The sequence below is a fragment of the Balaenoptera musculus genome, chromosome 15 (assembly GCF_009873245.2).
Source record: "Balaenoptera musculus isolate JJ_BM4_2016_0621 chromosome 15, mBalMus1.pri.v3, whole genome shotgun sequence".
NCBI classification, from domain to species: Eukaryota; Metazoa; Chordata; class Mammalia; order Artiodactyla; family Balaenopteridae; genus Balaenoptera; species Balaenoptera musculus.
This window is the reverse complement of record NC_045799.1, coordinates 43,651,610-43,671,348: the sequence shown is the minus strand read 5'-3', so window position 1 is coordinate 43,671,348 and position 19,739 is coordinate 43,651,610. Positions and strand designations below refer to the sequence as shown.

The window sequence follows — 19,739 nt, the reverse complement described above, 5'->3', positions numbered from 1 at the left end:
CAGGGAGCCACTCAGACCCCAGAATCTAGGCCTGAGGAGCATACCCTTTGGAGAAGGAACCCCAAGTGAGTGTGCTTCTGAAAATTCCTGCTCATTTTTCTGCTGCAACGTCTCTTCCATGTGTTTCAAGGGTAGAAAATCGCAGAAGTTTTGCTCACAGCTCTCACCTCTTTCTCCCCTCCCCTGCAAATAATCGCTGCTTGGAAACTTTTACAAAGGAAGCGGTTGAGTTTGTAGCTGCAAGATGTGGAGACGAAGAGCAAGAAACCACCACCCGCACCCCAGGCAGGCGGTTCGCGGGGCGGGGCTGCCCCAGCACCTCGCTGCCGGCGCCCCTGCCCAGCACAGCCCTGCGTGCAGCCATGCGTCCTGCCGGGGTACTGCTGGTCGTCTGTGGCCTGGTCCTGGGTGCCACGGGGGACCCTTCACAAGGTAAGAGGGGGCCTCCCCACTGTCCAGGCGCCGTGAGCTTGCCCCCCAACCCCGTTCCCAAGGCACGTTCCAGGGGACCTCACAGCAGCTGCCTTTGTGGGGAGCAGGCTTCGGCAGAGAGGGGGACTGGGGGTGTCTGGGGACTGGGGAAGTGCCTTCTGTCCCCTGCCGCTCCAGGGGTCTGCGAGTACCTAAGGGAGGCCCGCCACAGCCCCTCTGCGGAGACAGCGCACAGGGTAGCGGTCAGGCCGTTTCTATTTGATGGTGCACCCTTCCTGCCTCCGCTGCTGCCCTGTGACTTGGCTCGGGGGACCCTAAGTCTTCATCCTTCCAGCCAGGCCAGAGCTGGGGGGAGGGCGAGGGAAGCCGCCACCTGTAGGCCAGGAAATGAGGCACAGAGAGGTTAGGCGACTTGCCCAGTAACACAGCCCGTGAGCACCTGCCCCCATGCGCACGAGGAAGCTGGTAGCCGGGGCTTAAGTGACCAGCAGGGGGTGAGGGGTACAGCCCCCAGGTAGCAACTGGTCTCTGCCCTCCTCCCTCTTTGAAGAGGTCCGGAGCCTGGCCACGGGTGACCAGGTCGGGGGTGCCCAGGCAGGTGCCCAGGGGACAGCCTGAGCCTCTCAGTCCCTGGAGGTCACAGCCTCGGGAGTGGGTGACACCTCCTGGGGCTCTGGACCATCTCAGGCACCATGGGGACAGGACATCCTGCCTCTGCCCCCTCCCCCAGCCGCGGTCTTAGCTCACACCATGAAGCCTCACGGGTCCTTTCCTCCGGGAGCTGTCTGTCCTCCTGGGCCCCCTTAGTGCCCAACCGAGGAGGCCAGGCCAGGGAAGTGGCTGGATGTTCAGACCAGGGAAGTGACTCCCTCCGAAAGCCTGAGTGAGGGGCCCGCCATCTCCACTGCACTGGGATGTAACGTTCGTGCCCTCTGTCCCGCTTTCCTAAGCTGCTTCTGCCAGCCTCGTTTCCTCCCCTAACAAGCGGGGCAGAAGCAGGATTGCGTGGCCCAGGAGGCGCTGGACGCTGGCCTCCTTTCCTTGGCAGGACTGCCTCCCCTCTGCTGGGGTTTGGTGCTGGACCAAACCCTCTCCAACCCAGTCCCGCACCTGCCCCCTCGGGAGGTGGAAGACGGCCTGCCCTTGACACAGCCCTCTGGCTGGCCCGGCCCTCCCCCGTCAGGCCTGCTCTCAGCCCCGCAGCCCAGATGGAGGAGGGTCCAGGGTCCAAGCCACATGCAGAGGCCTTGGGACCTGGAGCCTCTCTGAGCCTCAGTCCCACTGTCCATGAAATGGGTAAACCACTGCACCCCTCCGGCCCTGGAGGCGCCTGGCTGCGGTGGCCCACGGTAGGCAATGCCCCAGGTCTGGGGTGGGGGGCAGCCGCCCACCTGCCTGCCCGCCCGCACCCCTGCTCCTGAGCCCCTGCTGGCCGCAGTCCCTGCGCCACACAGATCCTGTCTGCTGCCTCCGTCAGGTGACAGGTGACGGCCCCAGGGAGGGCCTCGGGCTCGAGTGAGTGGCTTGGAGGCCCCGGTCTGGGGGTCGAGCAGAGACAGCTCAGCCCCAGACCCGAGTCCGCCCCTCAGCCCCACGGCCTTCCCCTGAGAACAGACCCTAGAGCCTTCCGTGGTGGGAGGACGGGGGCCCCGAGTGTCGCCACCTGGGCACCTGGCTTCTCCCCACCCCTGGCGCTCAACTACGCTGACCTGAGCCCGGCAGCCGCCCTCCCCAAGCCCTTCAGAACCTAGGAAATTGCTACATCGATTTCTTCAGCCACTTTTCCTTCGGTTGAAAATGGAAGCCCTTTTTCAACCTGACTCTCATGTCTCCTGGGAAGCCCTCCCAGTCGGGCTCACAGGGGCCCATCTTCCCATCACAGGCCGCCTGGCAGGGCCTGGGGTCCACCAGCCATCGTCACCAGTGGCAGGACCCAGAGACCACCCACCACAAGGGAGGCCCACGCCGGCCTGCATCCCGGGGCGGGGGGTGGGGGGGAACTGCTGCATCTCGGCATGAGGGCCACTGACCCACCCTCTGCATTTTGAGGTTTCTTTTTTCCAGTGGGGACACCCATCTGCCCTCAGAGCCCCACTGCAGCCATTTCGCACATTTGATAATCATGACACTATGGCATGTCCTTTATCGACAAGATCTTCCTGTGGATGGTCTCCTGTATTTCCACCACAACCCTGTGGGGTTGGTGCCATCATCACCCCATTATACAGATGAGGACACGGAGGCTCAGAAAGGTCAAGCAGTTTCCCCAAGGCTGTACAGCCTTTGAGAGGCAGAGTTGGGACTCACTCTGGCCATGTCCCAGTGGATTAAGGCGGGGACTAACCAGCATCCTGTTTGTGCCAGGGGACACCTATGCTCTCAGAACGGGGCTACTCATTAGTCAGAGCCCCCAGAGCACAGCCGGGTGGGCGTGGCCCCACGCAATTAAGGGCAACCACCAGCGCACTGAGTTCTGGTGTCACGCGAGGGGGCGAGGCTCGGAGTGAACCTCCAGGCGGGCAGTGGACAGCAGCACCCCGCTCTGTGGGCACAGCCCTCCTAGTGTGCGCTCCAGGACCCCGCCCGTGACAATGACAAGGGCCCCGTGATGCTGGCAGGGAAGCAGCCTCCACAAGGAGACCTCCGGGGACACGGCGGGGTGGCCTCCAGCAGGGGCCTCCGCGTTCGGCTCCTGGGCACCCTGGTTCCCTTCTCGGGTCCCCCCACCTCCCGGCCACACACAAGACACTCCTGAAACAGGAAGGGGTGGGGAGCCCCAGCAGCCTGAGCAGCCCCCTCTCCCTTCCACACCAGGGAGGGAGGGGCTGCGCGGCCGGAGGCACCGGACTCTCCAAAGGGCCCAGCACCCCCACCCGGTTTCGGTGCATCCGTGGACGCACAGCCAGCGTCCCAGGCTCCAGCGCCTCCTACGGGACGTCATCCCACGTCTTCATTTTTCAGAAAAGCAAGTTGAGAGGCGTTTACCAAAACCATTTGCTGCTGGCTCATTTTACCAGCTGCTCTTTGTCAGGAAGTTGTTGTCCTCTCCTGGGACATTTGCTGCATGTTTGGTGGTGACTGGAGGGCAGACTCCATCCTCTTTAACCTGCATAGAAACAATTAACTGCTGCCGCAACCCAAAGGGCTGCTGACAATGTCCCCCAAGCTCCGGCTCCACCTGCTCAACTGTGCATCTGCCTTGAACCCCTCGATGTTTGTGAAGTGCCCACACACCAGTGGAGGGAATTGAGTGCCCCAACTGGTGAGGGCAAGTGCAGAGTCTGGCCACCGAAATCAGTGGGGCCGGTGTTAGTTCTGAAGAAGGGGGTGTAGGGACAGGACAGGACAGGAGCTGGAGTAGGAATCACTTGTGATTTAGATGGAAAGTTACACTTTTCAGCAAGAAACATCAGAATGTTACCTTGACGTTTTGCTTCCCATTCTGATCACCAGGGGAGTAGAGACTCCTTGACTCCCTTGAATCAGGTTGAATCAGGGGGTGTCCAAGGGGCCTGGGGCGATTTCACAGAAGGGGGTGGCCGGGAGTCCACTGGTGCAGCCTGAGCAGCCCAGGGGCCTGCGGGATCCCAAGCGTGCTGGCTCCTGGAGCAGGTCCCGGCTGTGCCAGGGCAGGTGGGAAGGATCCTCCAGAGGCAGGTCCCGCACTGGTTCCTGCCCACGCTCTCGGTCCCAGGGCCAGCTCCACCGCCCAGGTCTGAGACGACAGGGGCTCACATCTCCGCCCCGGGGAGTCTGCTCCGGCCCCAGGAAAGCTGGGCCTCTGCCGTCCTCCCTCCAAGCCCCGTGCCCCTGCACACTGTGCTCGCCCGGTGCTCTTCCAACCGTGCATCCGGGGGCGGCTGGACCCCCCGCTCAGTACCCAGCACAGCGCTGCTGTCACCCTAATCTTCCCAAGTCTCCGGCCCCCCATCTCTTGCCAAATCTCTTGCCCTCTTGAGTCATTGTTTTCAAGACCAGCTGAAGAGCTACTTCTCTCCCAAGAGCAGTAAGGGGCCCTCTTCTCTCCTTCCTGACTCAGCCCACCCCTCACCACGGGGTCTGCCCGCCTCCCTCTTCCCAGTGCCTTTCTGGGCCAAAGCCTCCACGCCCCGCCTGGCAGGGGATGGGGGAGGGAGTCCGGCTCATTTGGAAACCTCACTTCTCTGCACCGCCCGGCCCCTCCTCACCCCAGCGCGTGTGATGAAGAGTGTTTGCTCCTCCTCACAACCTCTCCTTCTGGTTGTCCTTTCAGTCATCACCAGGCCACCACCTGCCACCGGTGTGAGTCACGATCCCCCACTCTGGCCCCCGCACCCAGCCTGCAGCTAAGGGCGGTCAGGTCTGCCTCGTGCTCTGCTCTCTGCCCTCTAACTGGTCCCCACCCCCAGCTCCCTCCTTGAGCCCCTTCTGCCGGATCACCGTCCTGCCCCCAACCTGGAGTTGCCCACAGCACCCATCGAGAAATAATTCTTGAGAGAAAAAGAGAAAAAGAACACGGCTTTCACACCTAGGTTTAACCCGCCCTGCACTCCTTTGAGGCCTGTTTCCTCCCTGTAGATGGGACCACGGCCGGCCCGGGGGCCCCCTTGGCAGTGGTGGGAGAGGGCTAGCTGGCTGGGGCCCAGGGCCCCCCCCACCCCCGGCTGCCTGTCTTCTTCCGGAAGGAGAGCCCCTCTTTGGGCTTATTCTGCACCAATCTTGCCCTGTGGACATTCTGAAGAATCGCTCTGAAAATAAGTTTGACTTTTCAACTTTTTTAAATTAAAAATGGGGTTCTACTGTTTGTTTAGATAACTCTGCTGATGAAGCCTCACGTAACTGAAGCCTATATTTTAGGAAATGTAGGTAAAAATAAACCAACTTCAATGTTTCCTATAAACTCTTTGTAACTTTACCGAAATCGCTTAGGAACTGACATCACACGTTTGGCAGAGACATTCATCAGAGGTTTGGCCTCACCTAGTTTCACTTCATTATTATAATCATGTTAAGTTCAAGCGAAATTAAATGTAGTATACTTTATTTAAAAAACAGGTAGCAGTGGTTACCTTTGCAACACTGAGAGTGAGCTCTAATGTTTCTGTTGTACTTTTCTGTGTTTTTCAAGTTTCCTACCAAACAAGTAAGCTTATAATCAGAAAAAGGAATATATGTAATTTGTACAAAGAAAAAATAGCCGTGGATATAGACCCACAAACACATGGGAGACTGGACCGCCCACCAGGTGGTCCTTCCCGTCTGCTGTTCGGACTATGCTGACAAGCAAAAATCAAGCTGTTTTCCAAACAGAAAACCACACTGGACTTCCTGTCGTCAACAGCAGGCCAGCAGCCCTCCCAGCACCAGAGTCAGAGCCACGGGCTCAGGGCCCAGCCAGCCGACCAACCCAGCTGCTGCGTCCAGAGACCTCAGCCACGGCCCAGCCCAGAGTCTGCGGGGACGTCATGTGAGGGCCGGATTATGGCAAAGGAGATTCTCAGAGACGTTGGGGACAGAGCTTCGTGGGGGATGAGCGACAACCTCACCTGCTGGGAAGCTCTCACGGGGGTGGAGCAGGCCTCCCAGCTGAGGGGGCCTCACAGAGCCGTCCAGAGCTCCATCTCGACCCAGGGACCCAGCTGGGGCCCACCTGCCAGGAGGGGTCCCGCTTGGGCGGGCAGTGCCAGCCCCTCTTACAAAGAGGCTGTCATGAGCGCCAGCGGCTTACCCCCAGGGTCATGGGCCCTCCGCAGACCCTACCCAGACCGGACTCACGCCTTCTCTGCCCACTGCCAGAGCCCCCTCCTCCGCTCCACCCACCTGGAGAGGAGAACGCTCAGCGAGGCCGCACAGGGCCGGCTCTGGCCGTCCTGGTTCTCGCACCCGGTGGGGGTCTCGTGTGCCCACTGCCACAGCAGACGTCCAGTTCTAAGGAGGGCTCTGGGCAGACCTCAGGCGGCGGTGGAACCAGCCTCCTCCGAAAACCTCGCTCTAGGCTGATGGGCTCACTGACACCCTGGCAAGACCTCCCCACTGAGCTGAGCTGACGTGTGCCGTGTCTCACCCTCTGCTGTGGCCCGCGTACAGGCCGGCCCCCAGAAGAGGTCCCAGCATACTGGACTGACCCCAGCCCAGGCTCCTGGACACATAGCCGCACACGGGCCGTCCTGCCAGATGCCTGGGTCCCAGCCCAGCAAGCCCACTGACCCTGACCCCCACCCCCAGCTGAGGTGAAGGTCCTCTCAGTCCATCAGCCCCGTGGCTGGGGGGCCCTGTCTCCAGCAGGACACCCCCATCCAGCCCCTGAGGAACAAAGCCCCCAAGCGCTGCCGACCTCACACCACCGTTTTCCTCCCACGAGTCGAGACTTCTTCACAACCAGGGAACCGTGTGTCCTCAAGACGGCGGGGCCCACACCCAGCACCCTGGGTCTGCAGTCCCAGCGAGTCCCCCGTGAGGACGGGACCCCTCCTTCCCACACTCAACGCCCGGAAGCTCGTCCACGAGTCTCCACTTCCTGTGGCTCCAGCGGGTCCACCACGTGCTGACCCCACCCCCACTGAATGCACCACAGGTGCTCCCCAAGGTCACGGCCAAGGGAGGCAGAGTGACCTTCCAGGGCAGTGCAGGGCAGTGGACCCTCCACACCGGCCAGGACGCAGCTGAACCCCGATGCAGGCCGTGCACGAGGCGCAGACCCCACTCTCCACGCGACTCAGTGAAAGAAAACAGCTGAGCCGACACCACGGGGTGGCTCAGCTCCGGGTCACTTCTGGCACAAGATGATTTCAGGAAAATCTGGGGAGTTCTTAGAAAAGAGAAGTAACCTACAACCCAAACCCTCTTCCCATTCTCCCTCCCCCCCAATTTAGTTTTTAATGTAAAAGTAGTCTGTGACCACTGCAGCAAAACTGAGAAACATAAATTTGAAATCAAGTCACCCCTGAGACACCAACTAGAAAAGCCACCACCCACCTGTTGCCCAAACACCCCAAAGGAGGCAGCACATGGGCGCCGCGGGGACCTGGCAGCTGGGCGGATTCGCTCGAGAGTCCTGGGGGCGGAGGACGGCCTTCGAGCACTTCCCCTCGGCCACTTGCTGGGGACAAGCTGAGGGCTCGAAGCCGAGGGCAGCCTCAAAGGCCAGGGCCGACTTCTCGGAGCACCAGGGCTCATCCTGACAGAGGGTCCAGGCCTGAGGGCGGGCAGTGGTGTCCAGGCTCCTGTAACTGTTCAAAACAACCTGGGTTCTGAAAGGACAGAACCCAGGGACACATGCGGGCAGGGACAGGACGGGACCACATCTTATCCACCTCTGTGCCGCCCACCGCACTGGTCTTCGGCTGAGGACGGGGCAACCACGGGGACGGAGGGCAGACGCACTGGGGGGCGAGAGATGGACGGGCCGCCAGGGAACACGGCCAGGGGAGGGGAGAACAGGCCGGGTGGGCGGATGGCGAGGGGGTGGACGGGCCGGGCGCCACACTGGGAGCAGAGGCAGGAGGCGTGATCCCTGGACCAAGGACCCCCCCACAGTAATGTTCTTGTCTGGTTCTGTTTCTCGTCCAGATTTTTGTTCCCAGATCCTTAACTCGGGTGTAAAGCCAGGATTTCCCAAGACTATCAAGACCAACGACCCGGACGTCCTCAGGGCAGCCAGACACAGTGCCGAGAGCTTCAACAACTGCAGCAACGACGCCTTCCTGTTCCGGGAGTCGCACGTCAGCAGAGCCCTCGTCCAGGTGGGGTCCGGGCTCAGGACTGCCCAAGGCGGCCGGGTCTGACCACCTAGAACCGGACCGGGGCCACCAGAGTCAGGCACCGAGGCCGGCGCCGTCTCTCACTGAACCAGGCTCCTCCCAGGCAGCACACAGGGAGGATGTGGGGGAGGGCGGCTACCACGGGGCACAAGCTGCCCCGCCGCCCACCTTCAGGGCTGCCCGCCCGCCGGGCTGCCCGCAGGCCACTGCTCCACGGCCCCAAAGCACTTCTGGCCATGTCCCCCAACCACTGCCCCGTCCCTGCAGGAGTGTCCCACCCTGCGAGGTCCCCACGCTTCTCAGCGGCCCCATACGAGCAGCTCAGTGCTCCCCCTCCCACGGGGACACCACGGGGCAGCCAGGCCTGGTTCGTCCTGGGTCCCGAGAACACAGGTCAGTGAGGGTACAGGACACAGTCAGTGACAGGACGCAGCCACTCTCAAAAAGCAGGGGCCCAGTGCAGCCGGTCAGCCAGCTTTGCGGTCACTGACCGGGGAGCTGGCCTTGGGGAGAGAGACCCACAGCCCCGAGGATGTGTGCTGCCCGACACCACCCCACATGCTGACTCACGATAATGGTCACCCCTGGGTACAGGACTGGGGGGTGACTTTATTGTCTCTATTCTCTTTGGCAACCGCAAACTCTCAGAGCAGGATGCTGTCCCTATCACGGAGGATGTTCTGCGCGGGTGTAAGTAGCCAGTGTCAGGACTCCAGGGGCCCAGACCCGGGGACTGAGGTCTTCAGTCTCCACCGTCTGCAGGAGCGCATGCCCAAGCCTGGGGGGAGGGAGGTGGGCCCCCAGCTCACCCCATCTCTCACCATGTCCTGGGCCCAGTGACCCAGGCCCGCCCTCTATCCCCTCAGATAGTGAAGGGCCTGAAGTTCATGCTGGACCTGGACATCAGCAGAACCACCTGCAAGAAGACCAGGCACTCGAGTCTGGACGACTGCGGCTTCCAGACCAACCGCACCCTGAAGCGGGTAAGAGGGCTCTGGCCTCCCCACCGCTCACCACCCCCCAGCCACCTTCGCAGCCTCGGAAATCACCCTCGGCACTGCTCTACCTGCGAGGTTCCTGATCCCAACCCTGAGCAGCGCCCACGCCCACCCCCGACACGGGAGAGCGAGAGGCAGCCCCCCAGGACTTCCCAAACGACCACCCCTCCTCGCGCCCACAGGCACATCTCCAGGGAGTAAACACTGCAGGTTTGGGGGTGGGGGGAGGGCAAAAGAAAACTTGTAGATAATTGAGAAATTTTATATACACACATGGGGAGAGCAGATGTGGCAAAATTTGGTAATTTGTAAATACATGTGTTGAGTATATATTTTTGAATTATTCTTTCAACTTTTCTGTAGATTTGAAATTTTTCAAAATAAAATCAGGGCAGAGAGGGAATTCTTCAGTAAAGAAAACACACATGCACATGCGTGGGCGCACACACGTGAGCACACAAGCACAAGCACACATGTGTACACACACACACACACACACACACACACACCTGCCCGAGGCAGTGGCGCTGGGAACCCACCTCTGCTGCGGGTTGGGTCGCCCTGGCGGGGTGGGAAGCCTCCGTAAAGGGGGACCCTCAGGCCACCCTCGTTTCAGACTCTCAGCTGCTACTCTGAAGTCTGGGTGGTCCCCTGGCTCCAGAGCTTCGAGGTGCCTGTCCTCCGCTGTCACTGACTCCCGCCTCCCAGCTCCATCCCTGCTGTCGTGGGCCCTGGGAAACAGCATCTCCTGAGAGCAGAATGGCGGTGCCAGGGGTCAGCGCAGAGCCCCCCCACGGCTGGATTGAACACATCAAGTCTCCTTCCAAACTTAACTAGTCTCCCCGACACTGTGCACCTAGATTTAGGGTCTGCACAGACAGGGCGAGTCCTCCAATGGGGATTACACGGGTTCTCGACCCCGAGGGGCCCTCCCACCTCACTGCCCCAAGGTCCCAGGCCCTCGAGGAAAGCCCAGAGGGCCACCTTTCCATCTGAATAATCATTCCAGCACTGGGCAGGGACCAGGCCATCAGTGACCTCTTGGGTGAATAGTTAGGAATAAACCTGAATAAAGAACTGATCACCTCGAAGCAATGCCTGCTGCTTGACCTGCTAAGGGGAGAATGGGGAAGTCAGGAGGGCCCCTTCCCTCCACAAAGCCCTGGGGGGCTTCACCACTGAACCGTACTGAAGACCAAAGCCCCACGGCCCCCCACCTCCAGCTGCGCTGTCTTCTGCGCATCCCACCCCCATGTTCTCTGCTGCCTGAGGCTCGGCAGCTGCGCCTGGGCAGGTGGGCAGGGACGGAGCCAGCAGACCCCACAGCCCAGCCCAGAGAGGGAGGCAGGGTGGAGGACCTGCTGGGCAGGGGCACCACCGTGGGTGGGAAGGCGGGAAGGCCTTCGCAGTGGAGGCGGCGCAAGGCTGGGCCAAGCGGGAGGAGGGGACCCAGACGCCTGCACCGTGAGCCCGGGCGTCCTCATCCAACTACGGATTAGCGCATTAGCGCAAAACGTGCTGTCACCTTTAAAAGAACGACTCGGTAATTCACAGGAAACAGAAAATGTGCGTTAAATTCATACGGCGACTTAGCTCGCTGTCATAAACGTGACAAACGCGAACCCCCAAGTGAAGTTCCTCTGGCTCCTGCAGCGATGAGAGTCACGGTAATTCCACAGCCGCCTCCATTTCTGTGGCCCTGACTCACCTCCTGGTCACTAATTCAGGGGCAGTGGCGGCCACTATGCCACGCGATGCTGAACTCGTTCAAGACTCTGAAAGCCCCTGAAGGCAGCCCTCTCGTGAACACAAGCAAGTTCAGCCCCTGCTTGACCCCATCCATCAGCAGGACGGCAGGCACACTGGGGTCCAGCACCAGGGCCAGACGCTTCAGGACACACCTGTGGGGCCCCCATGACTGACACAGGGGACGCAAGCTCTGAGGTCCCCTCCATCCTCACTTTCAAACACGCACCAGAGCACAAGGCCAAGTGTCTCCTGACAACTGTGAGACCAACCGGACGCTGCGCCACAGGCCTCACGTGGTGTGAGAAAGGAGAGGTGTGACGGGGAGCAGCCTCACGGCACCCCTGCCCCCAACTCCCCCTGTGCCCGTGACAGCGTCACTTACCACAGGGAGTGGATGTCAACCAGTGGTGGCCTGAAGTCCCATGCTGCCACCCAATTCTACCTGTTTTTTAAAACTTATCAGCTTTGCTCTAAGAGGGAATGATTCTGACAGTGGGAAGCTGCCCCTTCATCTCATTCACTGTCACTGGGAAAATGTAAAGTTAAGGATACAGGATTCTAAGACATACAGTACCAGAATTATGACCAGGAAGAAGAAACACTTGAGGTCTCAAACTGACCAAAACCAGTCAAACTCCCGACAGACAGGCCTGCCCTGCTCTGTGTTCCAGAGCCTCCCCGCCAGGCCCTCCGCCCCTGCTCACCAGCCGTGCAGACTCTGGGATCCAGCTTCAGGGCCTCCACTCCAGATGTAGCCCAGCCCGCCCCGGGTTGCAGACAGGCCAGGCCCTGAGGAACACAGCCACCCAGAGGACCACCTGCAAGGCTTAGCCCCGCTGCTGTCCCACCTCGGTGCCCGGGGACATAGGCATCCGCAGGTCTGACCCCTGGACTGGGCAGCCACCCTGCCTCCTCGCCTCCAGCCGCCTGTGCCCCTAGGCAGGTCCCTCCCCAGCCTCGGTTCCCCCATGAGACGCGGCCACGTCTCCTTATATCACAAAGAGGTCAGTGCACATGAAAACTCAACACGGCAGAGCAAAGGCTGATGACAAAAACCTCAACGCGGGGTCTCCGTCCTATAAAAGGCAGCAACTGAGTCCTGATGGAGTTTTTGTAGCGGATGACAAAGAAGCACACAGTGAATGAATCACTTGATTTAATTTTAAGAGCCTGTTAGTAATTCCCATTAGAGCAAATCCGTTTCATGTTTACAACAAAAACCTATCATATATTTAAGCTTAATGAGGCTATATTTTGCACCTCATCATAGCAAATTACCAGATAAAACACAGGAAATGACACTTTGAGACAGAAAATCAACATCTGAGTCAAAACAAAAAAAAGACACCTTTGCTGAAAACTGTGAAAAGCTACCAGCTTCTCTGCACTGAGAGCGCAGCCCTCAGTTCCCAACCAAGAAGAAACGTTCAGGGTCAGCGTGCTTGGGTTGTGTGTTTTCAAGGCAGAATGGTCAGGTTTCACCTTACTGTTCCTGCAGACTCGATACACGGGTGCACTGTTGCCTGTTAAAAAGCATTTCCTATGAAGTTACATCACCTGACAGGACACAGGTCACATCACGGCCATGCAGCCAGTCTGACTCTGCTGTATGCGGCTGTGCGTAAAGCTGGCCCCGAGGAGGCAACTCGGAATGAGCCCCCATCAGATCCTGACTCTCTCCCCTAAAATGGAGAGGAGCAGGGAGGGGAAAGGAGCTATGAACCAGCACAAGACACAAACGGTTCAAGTCTCACCACGATGTCGGCCATCCTTGACGTTCAATGTCATCCCCTAGTCAAAATACCGTCTTTTCAAGTCACAAAGACAATTCCAGAGACACAATCCCTGACGTGTTCTCACAAATACGTGGGAAAGGAAGGAGCAGACATCAGCCCCACCTTGCAGAATGGAAACAGGAGAGCAGTGTCATGTGGACTGAGTCAGCGTGGGAGGCAGGCGGCCACAGGGGAGGCCCCGAGCAAATCTAAACATGACCCCAGCAGAACAGCCCTCACGACAGGCAGAGGACAAGACCTCACTCACTGTTAAAGTAGATTAAAGCACAGAAGAAATTCCCAGGCAACACCATCAAGAGGTTAATCAGCAGAAAAGTCCATTTAATTACCATAATCACATGGATCACCCCACAACCGGGACCATGTGTGGACACACCCGTCAGGACACACAGCAGCGTCAGGCTTGTAACACTAGAGCAGACGCAACCCCAGCACGTGCACTATTCACACCTGGGTCTGGGGTGAGGAACCAGGCGTACGAACAGGACTCCTGGTGCCCAGCGCCCACCTTCACCCCCCATCCTCTGATCCGCACGTCAGGCTGTCCATGGAGAAGCCGGTGAGTCCTCTGAGCTGCTGGAATCAACGTGCTCTTCCTCCACACACACCCAGGGTCCTGGCCTTCAGAGCGCTGGCGGGGACCCGGGTAGGGAGGGGGCCAGGTGCAGTAGGAGGGTGGGAGCCACAGGAGGGACGCCCAGGGCCGAGGCTCGGGCCTCACTTGACTCTGGGGAACGTAGCCGTGCCCTCTTCGCCTGCACAGCCCATCCGAGGCTTCACACACGTTTGCTCTGAGCTCTCCGCGCCCTCCCGGATCCCCTCCCACAAAGACAGATATCACCCATTTAACAACAAAGGCATCGAGGCTGGCGGGACACAGCCAGCAGCAAAAGCGAGACGCCAGCCGACTCACCCACAGCTCCATCCCCACGCCTGAAGCCTGTTAAGTGCACCAAGTCCCCGGGTCCTAAAGAATCACTGCACTTGGGAAGGTTTGGAAGAGAAAAGGGCTTTACGTGGACTCATCTCCCCCACGGCAGATGCAAGGCCAAGTCCAGGTAAGGGTGTCCCGAGAGGCTGCACCACACCTCCGCGGACCGGCAGGTGCAGGTGGGAAGGGTGTGTCCACGCACCTCCTGGCCCAGGGGTGGCGCGCAGGGCAACGACGGGCCTAGGCAGACTGCAGGCGGAGTCTGCAGAGGAAAGGGGACCTAAAGGAGCCCAGGTACAGGTGCCCGTCATGCTCGTGCCCCTCGCTCACGTAAGCGGCCACCTGCCCATCGGGGTCGTGCAGGCTCCTCCGGAAGGCCCCGCTGTCACTGAGCTCCAGGACGAGGCTGTACCGCGGCACAAACTTCATCACCGTCTCCTGGCTGAACAGCTGAAAGGGAAGCACAGTGAGAGGGGAGCGTGATGCGGGCCACGTGGAGTCCCGCAGGCCGGGCACCGTGGCTCTCGTCACCTGCTGTGCACGTCCCACCCACCCTGCCCCCCACCTCTCCCGGCCGCTGGACCACCTCCCCACCGGCTCGCTTCCACACGGCACTGCAGCTGCCTTTTTAAAATATTGGCACACCCCACACCTGAACAGTTCAGTCAAGAAGTGGCTTGTGGAGCCAAGCAGGGTAGGTGCGTGCAGGGGCGGCCCAGACCAGAGAGTCGGTCTGAGCAGGGAGAGTCCACGCTGGAGAAAAGACAGGGCCATGGCTCCAAGCAGGGTGTCAGGGCCCAAGCAGGGCAGATGGTGTCCTGCAGCAGGGTGACCTGGCACAGGCCATGAGCCCTTGAGAGGTAAGGCCCCTGCACACGGCTGGGAGGAGGGAAAAGGGCTGGCATGGGTGCTAGAGCCCTAGCCGGGGCCATGTGATGCGGGGGCCACATGACAGCTGAGGCCACGTGACAGGGGACAATGGCTACAGACAGGGACAACTGGGGAATCTGATCACATAGGTATGAAGGAGTATGAGACCCAGGTTTTTCACCCTTAGAGAAGGGAAGTACAAACACAGACGGTAAGAAAACTGGCAGCTTAAAACACACCCCCAGCTCTGTCACGAGGGCCTGGGAGCAGCGACACCCCGTCAGTAAGCACACTTGGCACCTGTTCCCTCTCGGAGGAGCCAGGATCCCTGAGAAACGGCTGATCCCAGAGCGGGGCAGGGAAAGAACGAGAGGAGCGTGAACAATGTGCAGGGCCAGGAAGCAGGAACTACTCCAAGAACGACTGGGACACATGCAAAGGTCAAGGGGCCATACGGATGGGGCTCCCACTGGCCACGGCCGGACAATGTGAGCGTCAAAGTAAGCAACAATGGTTAACCGATCATAATCACTGATAAAACCATCAACCCCGAGATCATAATGACACTTACTAACTATCCCCACTACAATTAATTACAAATGATAAATTACAAATGATTAATTACAAATGATAAAGAGTAACTTCACAGTGGAAACCCGGCAGCCACCACTGGATGAGGTGACGGGCACTGCAGGGACAAGTGGACACCAGGCACCTCCCGACAGGTCACACTGAGGGCACCGGAGAGGCACAGCCTGAACCTGACCGTGAGAAACACCAGGCAGCCCAAGGCAGGGACATTCTGCAGCAGAGCTGACCTGGGATCCTGAAGGTCAGGTCTGGGAGCTGCTCCAGGCTGAAGGGGACAAGGAGAGGCAGCGACTAAGCCAGCCCGACCCTGGGCACAGTCCCATTACAAAGGACACCCCTGGGCCACTGGCGAGCCTGAGCTGGGTCTGTGCACCGGAGGGTCACCCGTATCCGCGGGATATCCTGTCCCAAGGGGGTCGTCCCTGCTATAGGAACAGTGCTTAGAGCGTCCGAGGGTGACTGGTCAGCCACCTGCCTGCAAACAGCTGAGGGAAAGACGTTCTCTGTTCCCTTCCTGCTGCTTTTTAGGTCTGATGTTGTCTCAAAACTAAAAAAAGAAAATCCTCAAAGACTTCAACAACATTCTGAAGAAAATCTAACCTCCTTTTCAAGTCTGCAAGGCCTCTGGTCCTCTCCCACCTCCCACCTGCCCCAGACCCACCATCTATCTCCCAGCCACATGAAGACGCCGGGCCACTCCTGCCCAGGACGCCCATGTCCGAGAACACGCCCACCCCGCTGGCTCTTTCTCACGCACGGTCTTGGCTCCTGATGCAGACACTGTTCTAGGCGCTGAGGATAAAGGAGGGAACTCAACAGAAAAAGCACCTGCTCTGATGGAGCACACGTCCCACCAGGGCAGAGACGCATCCTATCAACCAGGGGAGAGATGCGATCACCACGGACAGAGCACATCCTCTGATGGGTACCAGCTTCAAGCACTCAGCTAAGGGCATCATCTGCATATTCTCATTAAATTTTTCCATCACCTAATGAAGTGCTATTATTCTTGCCACTTGACAGATGGAGAAACTGAGGCAGAGAGACCACGTCCCCTGCCCAGGGCCCCACAGCTGGTCAGGCCGTCCTCAAAACCCTTCTCCTTGCCCACTCTGCCATTCTGCCCCCTCCAGGCCCCAGCGAACAGATGTAACTCTGCAGCCGATGATGCGTCATTTCTGAACAGTGACCTGCCGAACTCGGAACAACACTGAAGGACGTGGGCCAGCCTCACTGAGAAGGTGCCCGCAGCCCTTGGCAGGGCACAGACACAGGGCTACGTGCCGCACAGACTCAGCAACTGCTGCCCAGCACCTTCCAGGACCTTAAGTCTCAAACAGTTTAGTATTTGCAACTAAGGACACGGGCAGAATCCCATGAAGGGGTGATGAGGCTCCGAGGAGGCAGGAGGAAGCGGGGCGGGAGGAAGGGGCACCTGCAACCACTCAAGGAAGAGCTGAGTTTGCTGGGGGCGGGGTCTGGGGGAGAGCGGAGAGCAAGAGGGACAGGCAGGGCAGAGGCCCCAACAGGTCATGATGGGGAGGGTGACGATAAAAATACCCAGACAAGGAAACCAGGAGAAAAAATCAGAGGGCTCAAATGTTTACATTTACATTACAAGGTGAAGAATAAAATGTGTTTTAAAGAAGTCATTAAAAGCACCAAATACTATAAGCAGAACTAGAATTTTCAGAGCTCCCATAAAGGTCAAAAAACCCATAATTAGATGCATTTTCATTTTGTTTTTTGAAATCAATAGTTTTCACAGTTACCTTAAAAATCATTCTTTTAAGATACGGTCTCTCGGATAAGAAATCCAACATGGAAAACCCAGGATTGGAGCGAATGGTCGACATGCCGACCCAGTAACCCCCGGAGCTGCTGGCTCGGATGTTGTCCGGGAATCCAGGCAAGTTCTCCACAAACAGGTCGGCCCCTCCCTTCATCAGGCCAGACACGTAGAACCTGAAAAATTCACCCAAGCAGGCAATGAGTGGCAGCCCCCCAATTGAAGGAAAAATTTTAGCCGAGCACCAAATTGGTCTTGGTCCCAATAACCGAATGGATACAACTGTAAACACGTCCATCACGAACGATGTCACGGCTGCTCCTAGAAGCCCTCAGAGCCCTGGGCCCAGCGAGAAGCAGGTGCAGGAAGCAGGGCCGGACCAGGCCCACCAGCAGGGAAAAGGATCGGGATTGCAGTCAGCATTCCATCAAGACTCTCCCAGCCCATGACGCGCAAGAAGGCTGAGGAAGGGAGAGGGAAGATGACTCTCTCTTCACACAGGACAGGCACCCGCTGCGTCGCAGGCTCTGCAGCTGACACCTCACACCCGCCCGGCCCACAGCCCGGTGGACTTGACATCAGCTCACGCACCTCCTGATCCTCGCCATGGTCAATTCCGCCACCAGGACAAAGTCCTCCGCAGGAGAGAGCTGTACCCCGTTGGGGAACCGCAGGTGGTCCAGCAAAACCTTCACCTCCTTGGTCTCGGTGTCGTACTCCAGCAGGCTGCGGGAGCCAACAGCGGAGGGTCACACAGGGTGTCCGGGGGCCCCTGCTGGGCTGGAGCCCTGCTCCCGGTCTGGGCCCTCGGGCCAGGGCCTATGGAGGGGGACTCGTCCTCCACAAGAGTAGCAGGGCCCCCATCCTCTGCTCAGACCAGTTCCAGGCTGGCCCTGCAGGCCCATCCCTGTCCAGGGCAGACCCAGGCACCCTCCTCCAGAAAAGCCCACGGTCAGTTCTCTCGCTGACCTGAGCACTAGTTCAGCACCAGGGAGGGCCACCGTGGCTGCAGCCTCACAGGAGTCCCCTTCAGAGGCCACCTGTGAGGTCTCCCCCGGCTGCGAGACCACACCCTCAGACAGCCTGGCCATTCTACCTTCATTACTCCAAAGAAGAAAGTGAGAACATCTCGCTGTTTCATTGTGTCCGCCACCTGTTTCCAGGAGACAGTAAGATCCTCCCTTAAAAGCTGAGTACTATGCTCAGAAACACCCCAACAATTCCGGGATGTAATAAGCTCTGCGAAGTCACCCTGCCTGTCTACGGCCTCCCTGAGGAGAAGATCCGGAAGGAACACTCACCGACCATCATCCGTCCCCTCCATCACCAGAAGCAGATAATCTCGTCTTTGCCATTTGCTGCTAGAATCCGTAAAATAAATCTTCCTCCCGTCCCGAGTTACTGTAAGATCGTTCACGAAGGACATTTTCCTCCCCTCAATGGGTGTCTCGGAGGACAGCAGCAGTTTTACTTCACCTGAGGGAAGGGGGGGAGGAAGAAAAGGAAAGAAGGGGAGACACTTGCTTGTATTCTAAGAACGTGTATCTCAATAATTTCAAAATATCGATCGGCCTAACTGATTTAAAAGGAAACTAAATGAGCTTCTCCGTGTCCTGACAGAAGATTTATTCCTTCTTACAGTAAAAATCAGTGTTTTCCTTTCTTTCTATTAGGTGATGAATTTTTTTTAGACCAGCTCCACTAAAGGCAGAATCCCCCCTCTAAGGATGAGGAACTCCTTTTATCAAGACCAACTGACTTAAAAATCTGCTAAGAATCTTAGGTTAAAAAGGCAATTTCCTATTTGTTTGCTTGAGAGAATTATAGAAGGTTCACCTCATCTGCTTTTAAATTTAAAAAGCAGGAATCATAGTAAATCTTTTTAGATTGTAGCACAAACGTTCAGGGAGCGCTCAGCGCTTCCCACATATAATCCCATTTAACCCCCCCCCAACTATCCCACATGGCAGGCACTCCCGTCATGCCTGCCCCGTGGGTGAGGAAAGCAGGCAGAGAGGCTGAGTAACTCTCACACAGCCAGCAGAGCAGGGGCCGCCCGGGGGCCCGGTGCCCCACCCCCGATGGCAACTCCTCCCTCAGCATGAACCTCCCGCTGAAGCGCACACAGCAATACTGTGGCACTGACCGAGGTGACATCACGCCCAGTCAGGGGAGAGAAACAGGAGAAGGAGCTGGAGGAAGGAAAAATGAAAAGACAGAGAGGCAGAAAACAAACAGCGAGACCAGAAGCAGAGAAATACACAGAGAAGTAAAGTTAAGAAGAGGAGCCTAACATCCTCAAAATGAGTCCTGCTGAGATCCTGTGGCTCAAACACAAAGGCCAGGGGAAAGGAGGGAATGCGCCACAAGCAGGCATAAGTGAGGAGCCACACGGTGTGAATACTGGCTGGTATCTGCAGGTAATATTTTCAGTTCCATTCAGTGAGTAAGAAAAACATCAGGGTCTCCAGTAGACTGTACTGAACAAATTCTACTAAATCCATTTATAAATAAATGCACATATTGTTTAAAAGATCGGCAATCATCATAGAAGGAAACAAGTTACTGTCACTTACGTTTCCAGGGATTTACTTCAAATAGCCCTTTGTATGCATCAGCCACAAAAAGGGTCCCGTTGGGCCCGGCCCGGATGCCCAGGGGTCTCCCACAAGCAGGCTCGTCATCTCGGGTTTCTAGGGAAACAAACAGACAGGAATCAGTGGCTGGTCCAAGATTTGTGGCCCCTCAGTGTCCAAACACCTCCTCCACCCCGTCCTAAACCTGCATCATGCTGCAGAGAACAAAACAGACCATGGCATCAGAGACAGACTCGGCCCCCCGTGT

General features: G+C 58.1%; 2 protein-coding genes across 4 annotated transcripts in view; one reads left to right on the top strand and one right to left on the bottom strand.

Annotated features, from left to right (window-relative positions):
• The first annotated feature begins 349 nt into the window (after window positions 1-349).
• CST7 (cystatin F) lies at window positions 350-10,246 on the top strand. Its single transcript, XM_036824351.1, has 4 exons — window positions 350-432; window positions 7,981-8,153; window positions 9,038-9,154; window positions 9,786-10,246. Exons 1-4 carry the CDS (start codon window positions 363-365, stop codon window positions 9,861-9,863), a joined length of 438 nt encoding a protein of 145 aa, XP_036680246.1. The 5' UTR covers window positions 350-362; the 3' UTR covers window positions 9,864-10,246.
• A 2,762-nt stretch (window positions 10,247-13,008) lies between these two features.
• LOC118881085 (adipocyte plasma membrane associated protein) overlaps window positions 13,009-19,739 on the bottom strand; it is a 28,798-nt gene continuing 22,067 nt past the window's right edge. For all 3 annotated transcript variants that reach the window (XM_036825518.1, XM_036825519.1, XM_036825520.1), the window contains 5 exons: window positions 19,472-19,588; window positions 18,197-18,371; window positions 17,487-17,621; window positions 16,879-17,071; window positions 13,009-14,095 (listed from right to left, as the gene is read on the bottom strand). In XM_036825518.1, the coding sequence (XP_036681413.1) occupies window positions 13,886-14,095; window positions 16,879-17,071; window positions 17,487-17,621; window positions 18,197-18,371; window positions 19,472-19,588 (830 nt within the window). In that variant the 3' untranslated portion in view covers window positions 13,009-13,885. The remainder of the gene's footprint in view (window positions 14,096-16,878; window positions 17,072-17,486; window positions 17,622-18,196; window positions 18,372-19,471; window positions 19,589-19,739) is intronic.